Source organism: Anoplopoma fimbria, chromosome 1, assembly GCF_027596085.1.
Source record: "Anoplopoma fimbria isolate UVic2021 breed Golden Eagle Sablefish chromosome 1, Afim_UVic_2022, whole genome shotgun sequence".
Lineage (NCBI taxonomy): Eukaryota > Metazoa > Chordata > Actinopteri > Perciformes > Anoplopomatidae > Anoplopoma > Anoplopoma fimbria.
Window position 1 is genome coordinate 8,201,250 of NC_072449.1, and position 19,175 is coordinate 8,220,424.

Below are 19,175 nucleotides of genomic sequence, written 5' to 3' on the forward strand. Positions count from 1 at the left end.
AGCTCCAAAGGAAAAAATAATTAAAAATGCAGTTATCGATCACACTTTAACTGAGTTCAGCCAGCGTTGTGCAGGTTTGGCTCGGCTGGGATCGGGTCTTTGATGTTGGCAGGCTGATCACAGATCAGATACACGCGCTTCAGATCCATAAAGCCACCCCCCTCTCTCTCTCTCTCTCTCTCTCTCTCTCTCTCTCTCTCCCTCTCTCTCCCCCTCCCTCTCTCTCTCCCCCGCCTTTGATCTGCTCGCTGTAGTCCTCGAGCTGCCTCCTCCGCCGCTGCAGCTCCGCGTTGTTCTGGGCTCGAGCTGCAGCAGCGCTGACATGGTGAGCGGACCGGTGCGGGACAGACACCAGCACACCTCTCACCTCTCCCCGGTAAGCTCTGGACCTCCAACAGCCAATACCTTCATCAACAGGGGCAGGGTTTTTTGGGGGGGTGCAGGAAAGAAGAGCTTTTTTTATTATTAGTTTTGGCAGACTTACATAGAACGATATGGAAACAAGCCTTTGGTTCATTTCAGAATAAAGTTACAAGGCATACATACACATATCTATAACTTTATATTACATGGATCGTTTTATTATAGCGACCATAAGAGAAACGCACGATGATGTCGCTTTAAAGTAAACTTCAGATGGTCAACTCTCAGTTGTTTTAAGGGAAATACTATTGTATGGACATTTTTAATGGATTTTGGGCACATGGTGACAAATATTATAGTTTTTTTTTTAGTTTTTTTTTTTTACTTTTAGACATTTTTATGTTATGATCCTATGATAAAGTTTCCCCCATGTAAAGCTATGGGAGATGTGACTTTAATTCAAACAGCATCAGTTTGCTGCAACACTGCTACGATATGCACGTGCGTTGGGTTAATTTTTTTAATTGAGTGGTGTACAGCCCATGCATGCTTTATTGTAGAAACATGTTTTTTTTTTTATGTGTTTAACCTCCCACAACTCCCATTTCCACCCTTTTAATAGCCCTTAACTACAGTAGCCTTGATGTTGGGGATTTCACCTTATTCCACACAGTATGACAGAATACCTATGATGTGTAAATATTGTTTTTATAGTTCTTCCTCCAAGCTGTATTTATGTTTACAGTTAGTGGAATAGCATAACCCATGACTCAATGTTTTGATGACATCGAAATGGAAATATTTTGATTACATTTGAAATGTGTTGTGAATCATTTAAAACACATTTTCCTAAACTTCAGGCTGACATGTTTGACTTCTTTGGAAACTTTGTAGTGCACTCGGATATGAAATACATTTCTGTGGGTTTGAATAAAGATTAGCTGCACAGCAAGATTGTATTGACTGAGCCACCAGTCAGTGAGGTTTAAGAGGTTAAACAAACGTGAACTTGCCTGTATTGGTTTTAATAATCGAAACAAACAAAATTGTTTTACCTCAAACATTTGACCCAACCAAATATATTTTTCTTGTTGATGAGTTATTAAGTGTCTATTATGGAGAGGAGATTATATAATATTATACTTAATCTCAGTCTTCTATTGTTGTGTCCTTTTTTTCAGCTGCAGGCAACAAGTGGCTCATCAAAATGGTCTGGATTCTTCACCATACCTTCTCACTTCTACTCACTGTGCATGTCATATATTCAACTCTGGTAAGCAAGTACATTATCTGCTTTTTACTCTGTTCTACTTTGTTTTAGTGTAAATGTTTATTTTTGACCAATAGGAAATAGTGGGTCTCAAGTTTCACTTACTATTTTTTCCCAAAGCTTTCACCCGCATTTCATGCATTCTCCATGAAAACTGAGCTAACCCCAACTTCTGGGGAAAACTAAAAAAAATCTCCAAAAGTGAGCTGCAGATGCTACAAACACGTTTTTTGCACAAACGTTTTTTGATCCCTGTGGGATCTTTAAAGTCTTTACTGGTGACACTCTGACAATGCTGAGTATCATTTTACTTTTGTCCACGGCTCTGTCCTGATTTTATTCACTATCTATGTTCTCATCTCTGGTTTTATTCACTATCTATGTTCTCATCTCTGGTTTTGGCAATCTCGGTATTGTTGCTTTGGACTTAGATTCTGCTTCTGCAACTGTGGTGTTTTCCCCACAGGGCTCATTAAAATTTCATCTTATCTCATCCCAATAGTATCAGACTTGTTTTCAAGAAGAGTTCAAGGCAGGGGTCTATCCCCTTCAACAATATGAAGAGAGTTTGTGACGCATCGCTGTCTGCTTTTTCTGTGATAGATGAAAGTGGTGATGATATACAAGAATCTCTAACTTTCGCTAAATGACCGCCCTTCTCAGATTCCTGTGGGGGCCGAGGAGGAGACCAGAGAATGCAGAGAACAGGAGTACAAGGACCGCTTTGGGAACTGTAAACCCTGCAAGCAGTGTGATGCGGGGCAGGAGCTATCAAAGGTTGGAACAAAATTGTCTTGGACTTATTATGATTTTATCACAAAAAAACAAAAAAAGAGAAGATCTGTCTGAAGTTCTGTGCTCACTGAGGAGCATTTTCTTTAAAGCCACTCTAAGAAAAAAAGTATTGTTGATTTGTTTATTTATTATATTTTTATTTATACACATTTTTTTAATATTTCTAAAATAACTTGTGTTACTACACTCTCATATTTAGAAAAAGGAAAGTTTAGTAAAACAAGGGATCCATAACAGGTCTGTTGAAGCAACTTCCTAGAACTGAAAAGAAGTGGAATGGATTATTCCTGTGGTAACAAAAAACTCACTGTTTAGAAAAGCATATCTGATCCAGGGAACCAACATTATTTATTACTTCCTCTCTTTCATGCAAAGAACAGCCAAGCCGTTATTAGCTTTTGTAAAACACCGACCCCTCTTCAATCAGCCACACCCATACTTTTGACCTTCTACAGTTGAATGGCTTCCATTGTTTTTCCCCATTGCACCCTGTCCAACTTATTGTCTTCACTGTTTGAAGCAAGCCATGCCTAAGCTTGCTGCTCTTTCGACTGGGAATACAGTTTTTTCCACCACCTTAGCCACAGGTTTTTGTGTGCTTTGTACAAACAGGCCTCTATAGTGTACGCTCAGGCTTTCCTCTCTGGCAGGCAGCAGCTATGCAACTACTTTTGCAAGTGTAGGCAGTGATGTACAGGTGAACAAAGTATAATAACTGATTCAGTTTGTGGCAAGCAAACATATTAAGAAACCCATTCACTTTTTTGATTGATTTGAGCTTTGCAAAATGTTATTACATTAATAATAAGATACTTCTACCTTTGCAGTTTACCTTGTTTCAATATTTGAAAGGTTAGTACAAAAGTTTAAAGTTGAGGACCCAGCAGCCTGATTGCCTCTGCAGTATCAAAAAGACGTGATAGCATAACATTTTTAACACATGTAAAATTATATTGGCGGTAAGTTGAACAGTAACAACCAAATTGGGAGATTTATTCTCTTATTTTAAAGTTTAAAGAAACACACACAAACGCACAAAAAGTAGTTACAGCCACCCATCACCAAAATGTAAAACTTCTGATTGTAACCTGGTGTTACTCCCAAAGGAATTGACAGGTCTTTTGATACTTTTTAAGTAATACACAGAGTAACGACCACTATAACAACCCATTTATTTTGAAAATGGTCGACTAAGTATTTGAGACACATCTCAGTATAATGCAATACAGTTCAACAGCCCACAAAACGACCATGAAGCTGAATAAAAACAGTTTAAAGAATTCTGAACATTGTGAGATTTATGCAGGGCTGTTGTTTCAGACTAGCTAGGTTAGCCTAATAAACTAACAACTGAATGCAAATAAGGATTTAATTGCTTTTTATATAGTCAAAGATATTGATGGGCCTAAGAAAACAAGAAAAGACTGCAAGCTACTTGGCTTTGTAGGAGATTTTGATAACTTAGTTTCAGTAAAGCATATGTTTACGTTAATAAAATGGCAGCTTTAGAGTATTCTGTAAATAAAATGGCTTGTAAACTGACTTTAGTTGGGTTTTCACTCCCCTACATCTTTTAGTACTGGTGAAAAAAACTCTGTTTCACCCTTGACATCTGTTGCACACATGCATTTAAGTCCAGTTGCCTTTAATCTCAGTGCACACAGACATGCACTCTGTGGTTGCTAATACGCTTCAGTAGTCCTCGTGTTCCTCTGCCAGCTCAGAAGGCTTGAATGCTGCTAGCCACCCTGGGGTCCTGGTTAATAATTGGCTGCCTCATTCTTTCTCTGAAGGTAGTGGGATGCCGGCTCACAGTGGCGACCTAGGCCTGCACTCAGAGAAAGTTTCCCAGAGAAACAACTTCTGATCTGAGTTCTGCGTAACCAAGACAATCTGTGCATATTCTGAAAGGTACGGCTGGCTGTTGGGAGGGAAGCAGACTTTTGGAGTCACTCTGTGCAGCTGCCATAGAGATCCCAGAGGAATGTGCCCCAGTTTGCTCTGGAAGTTTGCCTCTGGAAGCCGCTGTTAGGCGAGCTGACAAACATCAATTAGCCCCTTCACACTAACTGTAGCTAAAAGAACCACCCACACAGAGGGAATGTCCATTAAAACCACTTATTCTTTTTCAGACATATTTCATTCTAGGTTTCATTCATAGTAAGTTGCCTAGTCTGTTGTTTTGTCAAGCATGACGGAGAAGGGGTGAATTGCTTTCCAGTACAAGCTGGAAAACTGCCAATGGCAAAAAAAAAAAAAGGCAGGAACACAACTTTGATGTGTCAACAACTTGTAGTATGTAGCAAGGGTGTAACTTTTCCTTCAGCCACACTCCCAAGGCAAAGGGCTTATGGATGGTACGGTCTAAAGAGAGAGACAAAGGAGTGCATAAGCAACAGAGGGGTCAAAATCAGAGTTGCCAGACATCAGCTGTTGTGTCTAAAGAATCCAGGCAGTAAAAAAAGAGTTATAGAGAGAGGAAAACATAAAGAGCAAGAGTGCGTTGGGTCCCAGACAGAACACAGCTTTAACTAACGTGCATTGTTTTCAGCGTTGTTTCATTACCAGATCAGATGACTGGCCGGCCCCCTCTTGTGATTCCCTCCTAATCTCAGAAATATCTCTGCGTCTGAACATGCTTCAGCTCCCAGCCAGCTCTCCCTTTTCTCGCGCCGCTCCTCTCCCCTCCACGCTGCTGTTATGCTTGGCAGTCTCACCCAAACCAGATCAGGAGATAGGGCAGGGAAATGGGATGTTAAGCATCTGCCCTTTTATGGATGGCTTTGACGTGAGTTCAACTTAAAGTACAAGGAGAGATCGGCACTCTTGAATGTTGATTTACTTTACTTACTTTTATTTTTTAGTTATATATATTTTTGGACAACATCCCTTGTGGTTTTCTCCCCCCGAATGTTTAGTCGTTTACCTGTAGAGGAACATAAAAAAAAATGTATGTATAGAGCCAACTTCCCTGTATGTGTTTGGGTGTATTTTTGTAATAATTGTATCCTCTACACACCCTGAAAATATTGTCTTTCAGGGAGGTTTAACGTACTGACTGAATATATTTTCTTTGGTTGATATTGGTTGATGATTTATTGTAGTTATATTTGAAAAGGCTTATACATTGTGCTCTCACCTTTTCATATAGTATTCGCATAAAAATCACAGATTACCAAAGAGTATTGTCTTTCTTTCAGCTGCTAAAGTAGACTCAGTCAGGGCAGGATGTCAGCTCTGTTCAGCTTTGTAAGCAGGGATAAAAGAACAAAGAGATCCCTCCTTGATGATCTGTGCTGCCTGGATCAAAGAGGCAGAAGTTGGCTCCATTTTGCTTTTGTTTCAGTGCTCTGACCTGCTCGTGTCTACGTGGCATCAGCCCCCCCATCTTACCATGTGGTGCCCCACAGGCAGAGCTTGTGCCAGTGTTGGGCTTAGACGATACGAATCATCGCCCGGCCCTTTACTTCATGTGGAAGTGGGTCACAGAACTTCTGTGAGGTAGCCTGCCGTGGCTGGGCCTACAGCCCTTTCTTAAGGACTAGCATTGGGGTTGAGTGCTGTGGTCGTTGTCCAGCCTCCCCTGGCTCAGTCTGAGCTTCATTCCCCTTCAGACAGGCGAGACTATGGCCCGCACCAGTGGGCGGCCGAGTCTTCTTTATTCCGCCTTTCCCCCTTTTTATCACTCATCAGCCACCCCCTCTCTGTTTCTCACTCTTTCTCCGTCCCCCGTCCCCCCCCCCACACCCCACACCTCCACTGTTCCCTGCACTGCAGGAGAGCAAGGCCTTTTATGGAGAGTTCATAACAACAGCTGCAATAGTCCAGCCCTAGCTGGTCCACCTCGGGCCAGGCCTGATCCGAGGGTTCAATGTCAGGCTCACATGTGCTTGGTTGGTGGGACTGAAATCCTCATCTTCTGTCCCACCGACTCCACGGTGCCATCACACGATCGCATCTTCGCCTTTTCCTTTTTATTTCTTGCCAGCCTGCTTCCCCAAACCCAACCCCCATATCAGACTCTTGTGCCCACATTCCAGCAGTACTGCATGCCCGGGCAGTGAAATGGGACACGGGCGATGAGAGAAGAGAAGAGAGAAGCCCTGTTTGGAGCTGGCCTTCACTTTAATGATATATGAGCACCCCCCATCCCCCCTGTCTATCCTTCTGGCTTTGGATTGCAGTGTGGCAACGCTGGACAACAGGAGGGCAGCTGCTATGGAGCTGATAATGAATGATCAATGTATGATGTCATCCCTGCAGGGACTTTTCACTCAGTGCGGTGTACAGTAATATCAGCTGTCTTGTAAATGTCAGTTTGTCATTGAGGTCACCAGTCTTTCAACATGACTTTTTAGGGATGTGACAGAACCGATTAGTAAAGAGACAAAACAAAGACTAACATTGGCAATACATAATTACATTATGAATACATTTGATGTTAATTTAGTGTTGATTTTTGGTTCCTCTCAGCATAAATTATGCTTCTATAACAACAGGCGTCTGCCACATTGCCAGTTGCTGTATATAACAGGAAAACCATGTTAAATCGGAAAAATAGTTAATAGCTAAAATACCTATAACTCATACAAACAAACACAATACATATTTGATCTTCTATCCAGACTATATACTTCAGTCAAAGAAAACAATAAAAAGTGTTGTTTTTTTAAAACTATCATAGATTTTTGCTCGTTTCAGGTGAACAAATGATCAAAAGATGGCTCAGCATTAGATCAGTCACACGGTAGAAGGAAGCTGTGCTTTTTAAGTGCACTTTTCAATTGTTGACAAAAAGAGTATTCATCTTACTTTCTCCATATACCTCTCCATAATCCTTGCCCCCTCACTGAAGCCTTTCCTTTGCTTGCCAGCCTCTCAATCAACGGGACTCTCACAGAGTCTGCTTGAAGAGGGAGACACACAGAAACGCAGCAATAAACTTGCAATAATACAACAGTGGGTGTCCCCCACGGCCTTTATCATTCAAATGCCTGGCCTTTCTGGGTCTTGCAGCGGAAGGCCGCTCATTCAAACTAAGAGAGTCAGGGAGATTATTGCCAGTGTAAGATGGACTCTCAAAAGAGGCAGGCCATTGTTCTCTTTTGATCCCGCGAACCAAGATCATTCTTTAATTCCAGACCCCCGGTAGTCCACATTCAAGCCCTCTTTTCACCAGCTGCACATCTCTCCAAACCACCGACCCCACCTTTTAACCGGTGTATTTCTCCTGTTAATCCCCCCAGGAATGTGGCTTTGGTTATGGAGAGGATGCCCGGTGCGTGCCCTGCCGGAGCAGTCGCTTCAAGGAAGACCGGAGCCTGCAGAAGTGCAAGCCCTGCCTGGACTGTGGACTCATCAACCGCTTCCAGAAGGGCAACTGTTCCACCACCAGCAACGCTGTGTGTGGCGACTGTCTGCCGGGGTGAGAGGACAGATAACAATTATTTACTTTTTACAATAATAGTCGGACAAAGAAGGGAAACATCTGAGTTCGTGCATGTTTGCTGCTCTTTTGTTCATGAGATTTGAACGTTAAAACATGTCATTTTGTGTCCTCAACAGATATTACAGGAAGACAAAATTAAGTGGTTTTCAAGACATGGAGTGTATACCCTGTGGGGACCCTCCGCCTCCTTATGAGCCTCACTGTAAGCACCTTTCCTTTCTTTTACCTCTTCTAACAGTTGGCCTAACATCAATGGGACATTCTTTTAAATGTTCCCATGAATGAAGGCTATTCATCCCAGCCCAGAATAGGTGATGTTTTAAGATGAAACAAGAGGGATACAATAGTCTAAAAGCAAACATCACCAGCTACAGCACACTATTAAACTCCTTGCCACATGCTACCAGAACCAAAAGCCTGGTTGCAGTGCCACAACAAAGCCTTTGCACGCACACACACAAACACACACACACACACACACACACACACACACACACACACACACACACACACACACACACACACACACACATGCACACACACACACACACACACATAAACATGCCAGCACAAGGTCTTTGGTGTAACCAGAACTACAGACTTTAAAGGGTGGAGCAAGCCATAGTTCATTCACTAAGTCTCACGGAGCCAAGCCGAAACGATATATGTGCAAATAAATGCTTGGATTTACAAGCTGAGCAGTTGAAAAGCTGAAATGGATACAACTAACAGAATACTAGATATGCCAACACTGGATTATGATGGCTCAGAATGTCACTCATTTTCAGCACTCAGTTTGGATTACTAAATCCAACTTCCTTTAACAATACCTCTATTGATTTTTCTTGTTAAAAATGGTCTCAATAGTATTAAAAGAAACCTGACGGCACTTTTACATGTTTTTGGGAGTAGTGCTGGTTCAAGCAGGATAATTGATTTCCTTTTAGCATATTATCCATTAAGCAAAAAGGAGAGGGGAGGTGTGTTACAGTATTTTTCACAAAGCAGGACTCACATTCCAGTAGGCTACAGATCCAATTAACGCTCCTCTTCCGGCCATTAGAAGTGGTTAAGTACAACCTTATGATTTCAGGTTTCCATATAAAACCAACAGTCGAGTGAACTTGTACCTTTGGTAATTGAGTGTGACTTCCTGCTGGTAGAGGAGGCTGCAGCTGTTTCTGAGGAGGCTTTTTTGGCAGCATAAGCATCAGAGCAGTCCCAGCCCGGGTTAGCACCCCTGTGTTAAATAAATGGAGACAGCTCCGGGATATCAGACAACTCAAACAATGTGTTCGCTCACAAGCCCCAAATGTAAAGAATCTGATTAGCTGTTAGTTTGTGTCTTTTTCAGTCTAGATTCTTTTTTTGTATATTGTTGCAGTGTTGTGTGATTAACGCCGGCCTTGAGACAACTGGCCTCCCTCAGTCTGCTCATTGGTCCATCTGTGCAGCTTCCAGTTTTGATACTAGAGGAGGCCTGCGAAACAAAATGGCCATTGTGTCTGAGAACATAGCTGGCAGTTAGGTCCTACAGGGACTCTCAGTGGAGCATTTCCAAATGCTTGAAAGTCCTGCTCCCTTCCTCCAGTGTTATCTTGAGGAGGGTGGTGAAAGCTGGAAGGGCAGATCATTCTAATAGGCCACACTGGCCCAGGGCAACGGTGCATCTCAGCAGGGGAGGCAGTCGCCGTCTGGGGGGGGGGCTGTAAATTTCAAACCCCACCCCCCCTTTCCTCTCCTCCCTTTCCCCCAGTGGCTTTTTGGAGCCGAGTGAAAAACGAGATTGTGTTTTATGGATTCCTTCAGCCTCTTTAATGTGTTTCATCTGCTGGAGTTCTTCAGTGTCACGGTAGATCTAGGGGAGCCGACTAGACCACGCTATCACACACAGGCATGCAGACAGATGTCGCTTGTGGTGACGAAACCAGAGAAAAGTATCACCTGACTCTGCAGTTTCACTCAGCTTTAATGTTTTGGTTCACTTTCTCTGTTAAAGAGAGAGACACACACAGGCATGCAGAGAGATATATGCACGTACACATGTAGCTTATCCCTGTATTGTCTTTATTACTATTTTTACAGCTGGATCCACACACACAGTAGATTGGCATTTTATCTTTCTTTGTTCAGTTAAAAGAGAAACAGTGGTGTGGGAAAGGAAATATTTTCAATAAATTCAGTTATTTGCTGCTTATCCTTTTTACACGCAAACTAAAAGAGATCAGGAATCTAATCTCATAAACCTTGGTCCCTCCTGATAACCTCAACTCTCCCGTAACATGAAGAAAACATAATCTGTATTCACGCTTGCAGCTTGTTCACTGACTTCAAAGGTTAATGTAATCAGTTCTCACCACAGATGGCCAAAAACTGGCAAGGTAAAGGAAACATTCCTTACTACATTTGCCTGCCAGCGATTCAAACTATAGCCTTTCAATTTTCTCATACTCAGATGTCAGCAGCTGGAATTATGATCTTATTGCAGATCAGGTTATCTTCACTGCTGTCTTAATGGAAATAACATGCAATATCAAACCACAACCTCACAGCAATAATTATGTTTGGTGTTGTCACATTATAAGAAGTGATGAATAGAAAATGTTTTTCCACAAACACAACACATTGGGAGTCATGCTTTTGGACATTATAAATCGTTCCAGCAGACATATCCGGATTCACTTTAAAATGGTGATTTAATATGTTGTCTGTTATACCGCCTTTAACAACACTGCCAGAAATGCACTTAGCGTTAGTATAGAAATATATTTGCAACTAGAGAAGCCAATCTAAAACAGACTTCCATGTGAACACTTTTTAACTCGTAAAAGAAACTGAATCATTGACCAAACATTTAAGGGAATAACAGATCTTTTTGAAATGGCATCAAATCAATCAAAGCTGTTACATTTCCAAATCTCTGAATTACAATTATAACTTATATTTTTATATTCACTGACTTACATTTTTGAATATTTTCAAGTTACTGTAGAGCTGCCTAGAGACACCGAATCTTAAGAGACACTTTAAGCTACTAAATAGCACTTTAGCCTCTTAATGTATAGTAATGAATACTGTTTCAGATAAATGCCTTCATTGTTGCTCATATAACGATTGAGTCAAATGGACCAATTTAGGGTCTAAATGGGTATAAATTCAGGTTTGAACCATTTTAAATGTCCTAACATTAAATAGCTCTTATAGCTCTCTTAACAGAGGACTTCAGTCAGAAAAATATATATTTTCCTATTTCTGGTATCCGGAGTTCTGCGTAAAGCAGCTATGAGTTCTTCTAAAGAACCTCTTAAAAGAGTTTGTACTGACAAAAGTCAAAGAAGGTGTAAAGAAGTGCTCCTTTTATTTGGAGTATGTGGCATCCCATAAAGTAAACAGGCAGGGAGTGTATGAAAGGCTGTGGTTTATTGGTCGGGTCTGTGTGGAGATAATATCAGCAGGTGAGGTCTCTTCAATGGACCAGTGTTTATCTGTGTTTGCTGCAGCTGCGGGGCCTCTGATAACAGTCTGCCTTTGTGTTTTGGGCCAGATGATGCTCACCTTCGATGAGTTGAATTTGACCTTGACAATGAAGACCAAATGTGAACACAATGGTTTGATGTTATTTAAAGACCAATACAATGCAGTGTCTTTGTATATGACAATTATTATGGTAATCCCTGCTGTGACAATTCATTATGAGTCTTAAACTTGAAGTTAAATATGGAGTAATTACTCTGTGTCATTATGAGAAGTGGAACTGTTTGTAGTAATACATTTATTTTTTATATACAGTATATTATTTTTGATAGTGAGATAGTGCCTCTGCGTCTCTACTGTGGTTAATGTTTAACAGCTGATACTTTGTCGTTCAGTGTGATCAGTAGGATGTACCTAAGAAATGAACAGCAATACAAATGCTTTTATGTTAACTGCAAATTATTGAGAGCAGTTGCAGTGATTTTAGATGCTGTAACAGTTTTTAGGACTTGTTGTACTTATTTTAAAATTCCCCTTTATTTTTCAAACTAAGCTTCGAAGTGCCGTTTTGAGTTTTTGTTTTGTTTTGTTTTTGTTTTCTTAGAAGGAATGTTAAAATACCCTTATCCCCTATCTGGCTGAATGAAAACACTGCCCAAAGCTAAAGTAATGTTTACAGTGCATAACAAAGAGCTATTGGATGTGAAAAGGTGGAAACCAGTTCCCTTTATGATTAATGTACTGAAAAGCAAACATCAGGGCTCACTGAAAAAAAGATTTTCTCAAACAAAAAGTAATTCATTGTATTTGCCATATTCATCAACAATCCCTCACAAGTTCTTTTTTTCCCCCACATGGTGTTAACTGGTTTGTCTGTTTCACAATATGAGACCAGCATACATTTAATGTTTGCTCTGCAATAACCCTCACCCTCCCTATCATACAGACATTGATCAGGAAAATTGTATTTGATCGGTGATAATAATCAGACACAATTATGTTAAACTACATGGTTTTAAAGAGAAATGTCACTCAACTTGAGAATTCAGGTGTGCCGCTGTTCTTCTCCAATTCCCTCTTTAAGCTACAAACCAGAGAGCAGAGTGCGTCATGGGGCATACACGACTCACATGCTGATGTAACAGTCCTCCCTGGTATTTCAGTTGTCACACAGGATGTCTGTATTAAGTAATGCAGCTTTAAACAGTATCAGAAAATGCAAATAATTCAGGATGTGTTCATCCCTTTAAAAGAACATAATATTCAGTTTGTGAATGGTTGAAAGTTTCATTTGTTTTTAATTTTGCTTCTCATTTGGATCTCATATTGTGCTTTAATCTCTGATGAGTGCTTGGAAAGGATAATTACCTCCAGCAGATGTCAGTTCATCTGTCTTTCGTCGAGAAAACTCACCACAACAAACACAATGACACATAGAATCGTGAAAAAACCCACCTACACACTAATATCTGACCTATTTCAGAAGCCTGAACAGCATGTCTGCCTCTTGATTTCAGGGCTGTGTGACTAGCATGTGAGGGAGCCCTGGGGTGGGGGTGGGGAGGGGGTGGGGGTAGAAATGTCTGTAAATCATCTTCTGAGGGGAACAAGACAGAGGCAGATAAAGGGTGAACCCACCACAGGCGTTTTCTCTTTGAAATTCCTCTGCGTATTTTATTAGGCTTAAGCAAAGAGGTACCTGGCTCGAGGCGCAAAGGAATAATTTGTCTCACGTTACCCGTTTCTGATTGGCTGAGGAGCGTTCGGATAGTATGAAGTAGCTGCTCCTCGTCATGGTGTTATCCAATAACTGCTATTTTGAGAGATTGGGTGTTTGTGTGTTTACTCAGGTCTGATATTAAAACCACTCATCACTTTGAAATAAGATGCATACGCTGTCATGTGGTCAATCAAAGAATCATCGCCCTGCTGTATTTCACATTCATCTCCCTCCATCTTCTTCACAGGTAGCGGGCGTGTGAACCTGGTGCCGCTGCCCTCGGTGGTGACCAGCCCGCGGGACATGGCCCTGGCCGCGGTCATCTGCAGCGCCTTGGCCACCGTTCTGCTGGCCCTGCTGGTCCTCTGTGTTATCTACTGCAAGAGACAGCTGCTGGAGAAGAAGCCCAGTGGTGAGTCACAACATCTGCACACACTTTGTTTTCCGAATAAGTGTATTGCTGAAAACGTTTTGTTCAGAATCAGGACCTTGTGTTTTATAGATGCCAGTAAGAGCAGGAGCTTTAGGGGATTCTTTAAAACAATTAACTAATGATTGGTGCTTTGAAAATTGGATGCAGTCTTTAGACCAATGCAGAGGCCTTAAGTAAGATTCACATTTTAATGCTATCAAGACTTTTTATGCACCACTGCAACTGCTCTCTGTGGATGCAGTGCATTTTTCAAAGGCCAGGGTTGCATGTGGTTCTATGCAGCCAGCATTGACCTTTGACCCCAACCCCCCACCTTCCTCTCCAGGTGCTGTTAATTCAATGCACAGCCAATGAATCTCTAGTACAATTTGTTCTCTAGTCAAGATTACCAAGAAATGTATTTTAGAATATATTCAGTTCTAAGAAAGACCAAACAAAAAAGATACACATAGTGATAACAAGTTAAAATGTGTTATTCGTTGTGTGCTTTGAGATGTACTGAGCAGGCAGTTGTGTGGAAGTTGGAGCTGGAAGCAATATCTTTTTTTCTTTTCTTATTATTGCACTGCAGGGATCAGAGTTGTGCAAGAGCTACATATATTCATGTTAAAATACGAGTGACACTTATAGAGCCCTTAATAAGGTAAATAAAGACTAGTATTTTTAGCAGGATGAGCATGATAGCGCTCTTTTGTTAACGACACAAACAGAGTTGCAGTTCATCTGTCAGCTGTGATCATATTGTTAACCCTTAAAAAAAACCTGATGTTGCATATTTGTGGGAACTTGTATAATTGTATAGCATTCCGTAGTCCAAAAGCGTTTGAGTATGTGAAACGTCCCGGGGCAAAGAATTAATGACATCATGTTCACCATCAGCTTGCGCGAAACAAAGAGTGAGGTAGAAGTTACTAAGGCGTTTACCAGTTGTGTGTTTTTTCTCACTCCAACAGTGTAAGGTGAATGCACAAGTTAAATGTTTTTCAATTAGTCTAAAAAAATGTACCCCACCCTTCACCAAAACGCTAACACAGTTGCTTTTTAAATTATAGAAAAGAATTTTAATCGGTCTCATGGACCCGAGGGTAGTCAGGCATTTCCCAACACATGAGAGAGAATGTAAGTTCTCTAGTAGTTAGATAAACATCACAACTGTAGCTAGGAGGACTTCACCTGACAGCAGCAATTGCAAAAACATGAAAATCTAGGCTGGTTTCAGTTGTTATTATTAATAATAGTGAAGCATTTCTTTTATAAAAGTAAAAGACTTTTATCAAGGCATGTTTTATAAAGGGCAAAATTTACGTTTTGGTCGGTTTTGGTCGTGAAAAACTTATTTGACTGTTCTTGTCCCTAACGCTCGGTAATAAAGCAGTTATAAATGCTCTTAAGCCATTATTAAATACTTAAATATTGGTCGAATGTCAGTCCAGACAGTCAGGGGAAATTTTCCACAACCTGGCAACCCAAAATGTATTTTTTTCACTGGCTTGTAACTGTTCTATTAAGCATTAGTAAACAATTTAATAACCATTAATAAAGCAATTAAAAAGCTTTCATAAAGGATACAATATTATTATTTGAGTGGTAATAGTAGAAGATCCCTGCTGTGCTGAGACATGGGTTGTTGTATGTTTCCTCAGCTGCCTCTCTGAGGTCCCAGGACTGTCCCTACGGTGGAGCAGAGCTGTCCTGCCTGGACCCACGCTGGCTCCAAGACTTTCCCCAGAGACCGTGCTGCCAGTGTCACCTTGGCCCCGAACAAACCTGTGGTAGGTTGTGGTTCAGACTGATGACATTTTATACAACAGCTGTAGCCGATCAAACAACTGATGAGTATAAGGAAAGCATTGTATTCTAACTTCAGTGGTAAACTGTATAGTGGCCTCATTGTGCTTTTAGACTAGGAGGTGATGGCAGGTGGGTGATTTATTTTGTAAAGTTGTACATGTGTGTTCGATTTTCAGGTCCAGTCCACCTGATCCCGTCTCTGTGCTGTGATGAGAGCTGCAGTCTGGGCCACAGCCTGGAAAACAGTCCCTTCCAGTCCCAGATGAGCCTCAGCAATGGGTGAGGAAAATGTGTATGGTCATTAAGATTAAAACCAATGACTGAAATTTTGAAGAAGAGTGGGTGGTGAGAAAGAAGGAAGACAAAGAGCATAATCATCATCTCAGACTGAACAGCTGCAGTTGATAAACTCCACATTACATGCACTACATTCCTACTGAACATAACACAGTGTTTGGTGAACACCTATATCTAAACTACCTGGCAACAACATGACTGCCCGGAGGAAAATTACAAAACAAAAAACTGCAATGTTTGCACCACCCTGTACTGACTGTTGGAACCTTTACAGCTGGCTAGTAGGCACAGTCAACATTAACCACCTAAATTGCACATAAAGTAAGAAGCATACTTAAATAAAATAAGGTTCACACAATGTAATTTCCCATCAGCTAGGGTTTGCTACGCCTACAGCAAACCTGGTAACAGCGTTCTCATTACTTTTGCTATTTAAGTTGCTGTAAACATAATTTAATTGGGTTAATTAGATTCTTTGAAGTGTTGAGAACAAACCGAGGGCACGGTGCATAAAAGCGAATCACCACTGGGTGTGGCTGTGAACAGAGATTCATTGTGATAACCACAGCTTTCTTTATTATGCTCCCCAGAAATACACATCATGATGAGGAGAGCATCCCGATGCAGCTGGGAGAACCTCCTGAGTCTCACTGCAAAGAGGCTGATGGGATGAGAGGGAGTTTAGAGCCTACAGAGTGTTTCAGGCGGCCTCAGTGCAACGCTGGACCTGCAGGGAGACTTGAGATGGAAGAAGATGATGGCGATGAAGAGGAGGGGTGCAAGTCAAAGGAGAATTCGCCTGAGACGACCAAAAAGAGCTACAGTGAAGCTGTGACAGATGCACTTCTTCCCAAACAGCAAGCATCAAGTCAGGAAGGTAAGGTGTCAAAAAAATGATTAGATGTTAATGAAGCATGATTTATTTTTACCAAATGGCACATACGTGTACTGAGTTTGCTCATAACTTCACTGGATATGAATCATTTTTCCTGATGAATGTAACGCTAAGTGTGTTAAGTCAATCCCTTGGCACTTCAAATAAGTTGCCTCAAAGCGAACTGATAAATGATCCTCGTATTATTTAGAGTGTCAAACAAGGGTATATGAGAGCAAACTGCAGAGAAGAAAAGATGGCCACTCCAACCCCAGAAAATACAGAAAATGTATGAAATATATTTGATAGAATGACTTAATGACATCCTTGTGATTTTTTATGTCATACTATACTATTACTATACTATTACTTTTTTATGTCATACTCATTTTTGTCATTTTCATGGTATGCTATACTATGATTTTTTATGATATATATAGATATACTTTTTTATGACTTTTTTTACATACTTTATACTATAGCTTTAAGAACAGCTGGTCATTAACAAGAGATACCACAACTTCTTTGATGTAAACGAGACTGTATCCTGCTTTAGGTCTGCCCAGGCTCTAGATATATGTGTTACTAATCACTGTGTGTCTGTGATCCTCTTCCTGCTCTCTTTCCAGGATGACATGGATTTCTTTGGCTCATGTTCCACCCTTGAACCACCCTGGACTCAACAACAGCCGCGGCCCGATCCCGGATGAGATTACTCTCTAGTCCCCCCCAGACAGATGAGCAACAGCCCCTCTCAAGTGTGGTCACACTGCCTCTTTGAAATGCCGCTGACCTCAGCGTCCCTCGTCAAGGGGTCAAAATAGAATATGTACATAGATGCAAACAAAAGCACTGCTGAGGAAAAGCAAAGCATGAGGGCAAAGGGATAGAGATACACACACATGCGCTCACACACAAACACACAGAATGTGAACTCACTGGCCCAGAAGGTGAAATCGAATGAAGTTCAAACATCAAGGAGTATTGACTTCTTACAGTCGAGCAAAGTGAATCAAACTGAGCCTCTGCTCTGCCTTAAGAATGTCTTGCATATTTACATGTAGGAGAACATAAACTGTACCACTGACCGAGCAGGTGGTGTTATGAAGCTTTTGTGTGTAAAGGTTACAAATTTGAGGTGTGAAGAAAAAAGTGTCAAAGGTGATTATGTTGCACATTGAAGACAATCTTGATAATATGGAGCAAGTTATAACAAGGAATGTCAAAGTGATAGATTTGTTGTAGATACTGTAAAATATTAAATAGGTACATATTTTTGTAACATAGACATGACTGACAATATGTTTGATTTACTTCCCACAGTTACCGTGTTGTTGGATGTGATTGGTCACTTCCTTATATTGTTTTTGTAATTAAACCACTTGAACAAGTTTATATACCAAGGCATTTATTTTCTCAGTTCTTTGATGAATTCTTTAAATCAAGCAGTTCAGCACTGCAATTCAATAGAGTTGGGGGATTCATCACACAATTAATGCCCTAAAGGCTGAAATATCCTTGTTTTATTTCTCTAGTTTACGTTTTGTTCCAAAAACACTTACCATGATGCAACTCTAGAGCTGAAACAATAAATGGATAAACAGAACATTTTGAAATGTTTATGAAAATATTAGAAGTGCAGCCCTGCAACTCAACTGTGTCTTTTTGTTAGAACTTTCAAATTGATGTTTAGTCAAAAATCTGTTTCTGTCTCTCATGAAAAAGTCAAACCGTAAAACTTTACAGAAGCTCCTCCAGAGCCAAAGAAGACAACTATCTTGGTATGTTGAAGCATGTCGAAAAAAGTCATAGTATAGCCTGTCGAAAAAAGTCATAGATAAAAAAAGTCATAGTATAGCCTGTCGAAAAAATATTATAGCCTGTTGAAAAAAGTCATAGTATAGCATGTCGAAAAAAGTCATAGTATAGCATGTCGAAAAAAGTCATAGTATAGCCTGTCGAAAAAAGTCATAATAGCCTGTCGAAAAACATCATAGTATAGCATGTCGAAAAAGTCATAGTAAAAAAAAAGTCATAGTATAGCATGTCGAAAAAAGTCAAAAAAGTCATAGTATAGCCTGTCGAAAAAAGTCATAGTATAGCATGTCGAAAAAAGTCATAGTATAGCATGTCGAAAAAAGTCATAGTATAGCATGTCGAAAAAAGTCATAGTATAGCATGTCGACAAAAAAAGTCATAGTATAAAAAAAGTCATAGTATAGCATGTCGAAAAAAGTCATAGTATAGCATGTCGAAAAAAGTCATAGTATAGCATGTCATGAAAAAGTCATAGTATAGCCTGTCAAAAAAAGTCATGAAAAAGTCATAGTATAGCATGTCAAAAAAAGTCATGAAAAAGTCATAGCATAGCATGTCGAAAAAAGTCATGAAAAAGTCATAGTATAGCATGTCAAAAAAAATCATAGTATAGCATGTCAAAAAGTCATAGTATAGCATGTCAAAAAAAGTCATAGTATAGCATGTTGAAAAAAGTCATAGTATAGCCTGTTGAAAAAAGTCACAGTATAGCAAGTTGAAAAAAGTCATGGAAAAGTCACTTTGACGACCCCTCCCTTCCACTAGGGGTCTGTTTCCTGTTTGCTGGCTTCTGCTTGTCTTTCAGGTTTTTGAATGCTGCTGATGAACCACACTTGAGCATCGTGGAGTTCCAGCCATAAAGACTCAAAGCCTGAACAGGGAACCCGGCTC

The 19,175-nt window shown here is 40.5% G+C and overlaps 1 protein-coding gene across 1 annotated transcript; it reads left to right on the plus strand.

The window, feature by feature from the left end:
* Nucleotides 1–278: 278 nt before the first annotated feature.
* Nucleotides 279–17,867, plus strand: LOC129094217 (tumor necrosis factor receptor superfamily member 19-like). The gene is made up of 10 exons (XM_054602304.1): nt 279–376; nt 1,545–1,636; nt 2,297–2,410; nt 7,675–7,853; nt 7,994–8,079; nt 13,319–13,483; nt 15,148–15,276; nt 15,472–15,574; nt 16,183–16,469; nt 17,096–17,867. Exons 2-10 carry the CDS (start codon nt 1,571–1,573, stop codon nt 17,098–17,100), a joined length of 1,134 nt encoding a protein of 377 aa, XP_054458279.1. The 5' UTR covers nt 279–376; nt 1,545–1,570; the 3' UTR covers nt 17,101–17,867.
* Nucleotides 17,868–19,175: the final 1,308 nt, after the last annotated feature.

What these genes read in the sequence shown, in the direction of transcription:
- LOC129094217 (XM_054602304.1), top strand. Translation starts at nt 1,571, where the DNA reads ATGGTCTGGATTCTTCACCATACCTTCTCACTTCTACTCACTGTGCAT. An exon ending in CGGGGCAGGAGCTATCAAAG is followed by an intron (nt 2,411 to 7,674) that starts GTTGGAACAAAA and finishes TAATCCCCCCAG; the next exon opens with GAATGTGGCTTTGGTTATGG. An exon ending in GCTGGAGAAGAAGCCCAGTG is followed by an intron (nt 13,484 to 15,147) that starts GTGAGTCACAAC and finishes ATGTTTCCTCAG; the next exon opens with CTGCCTCTCTGAGGTCCCAG.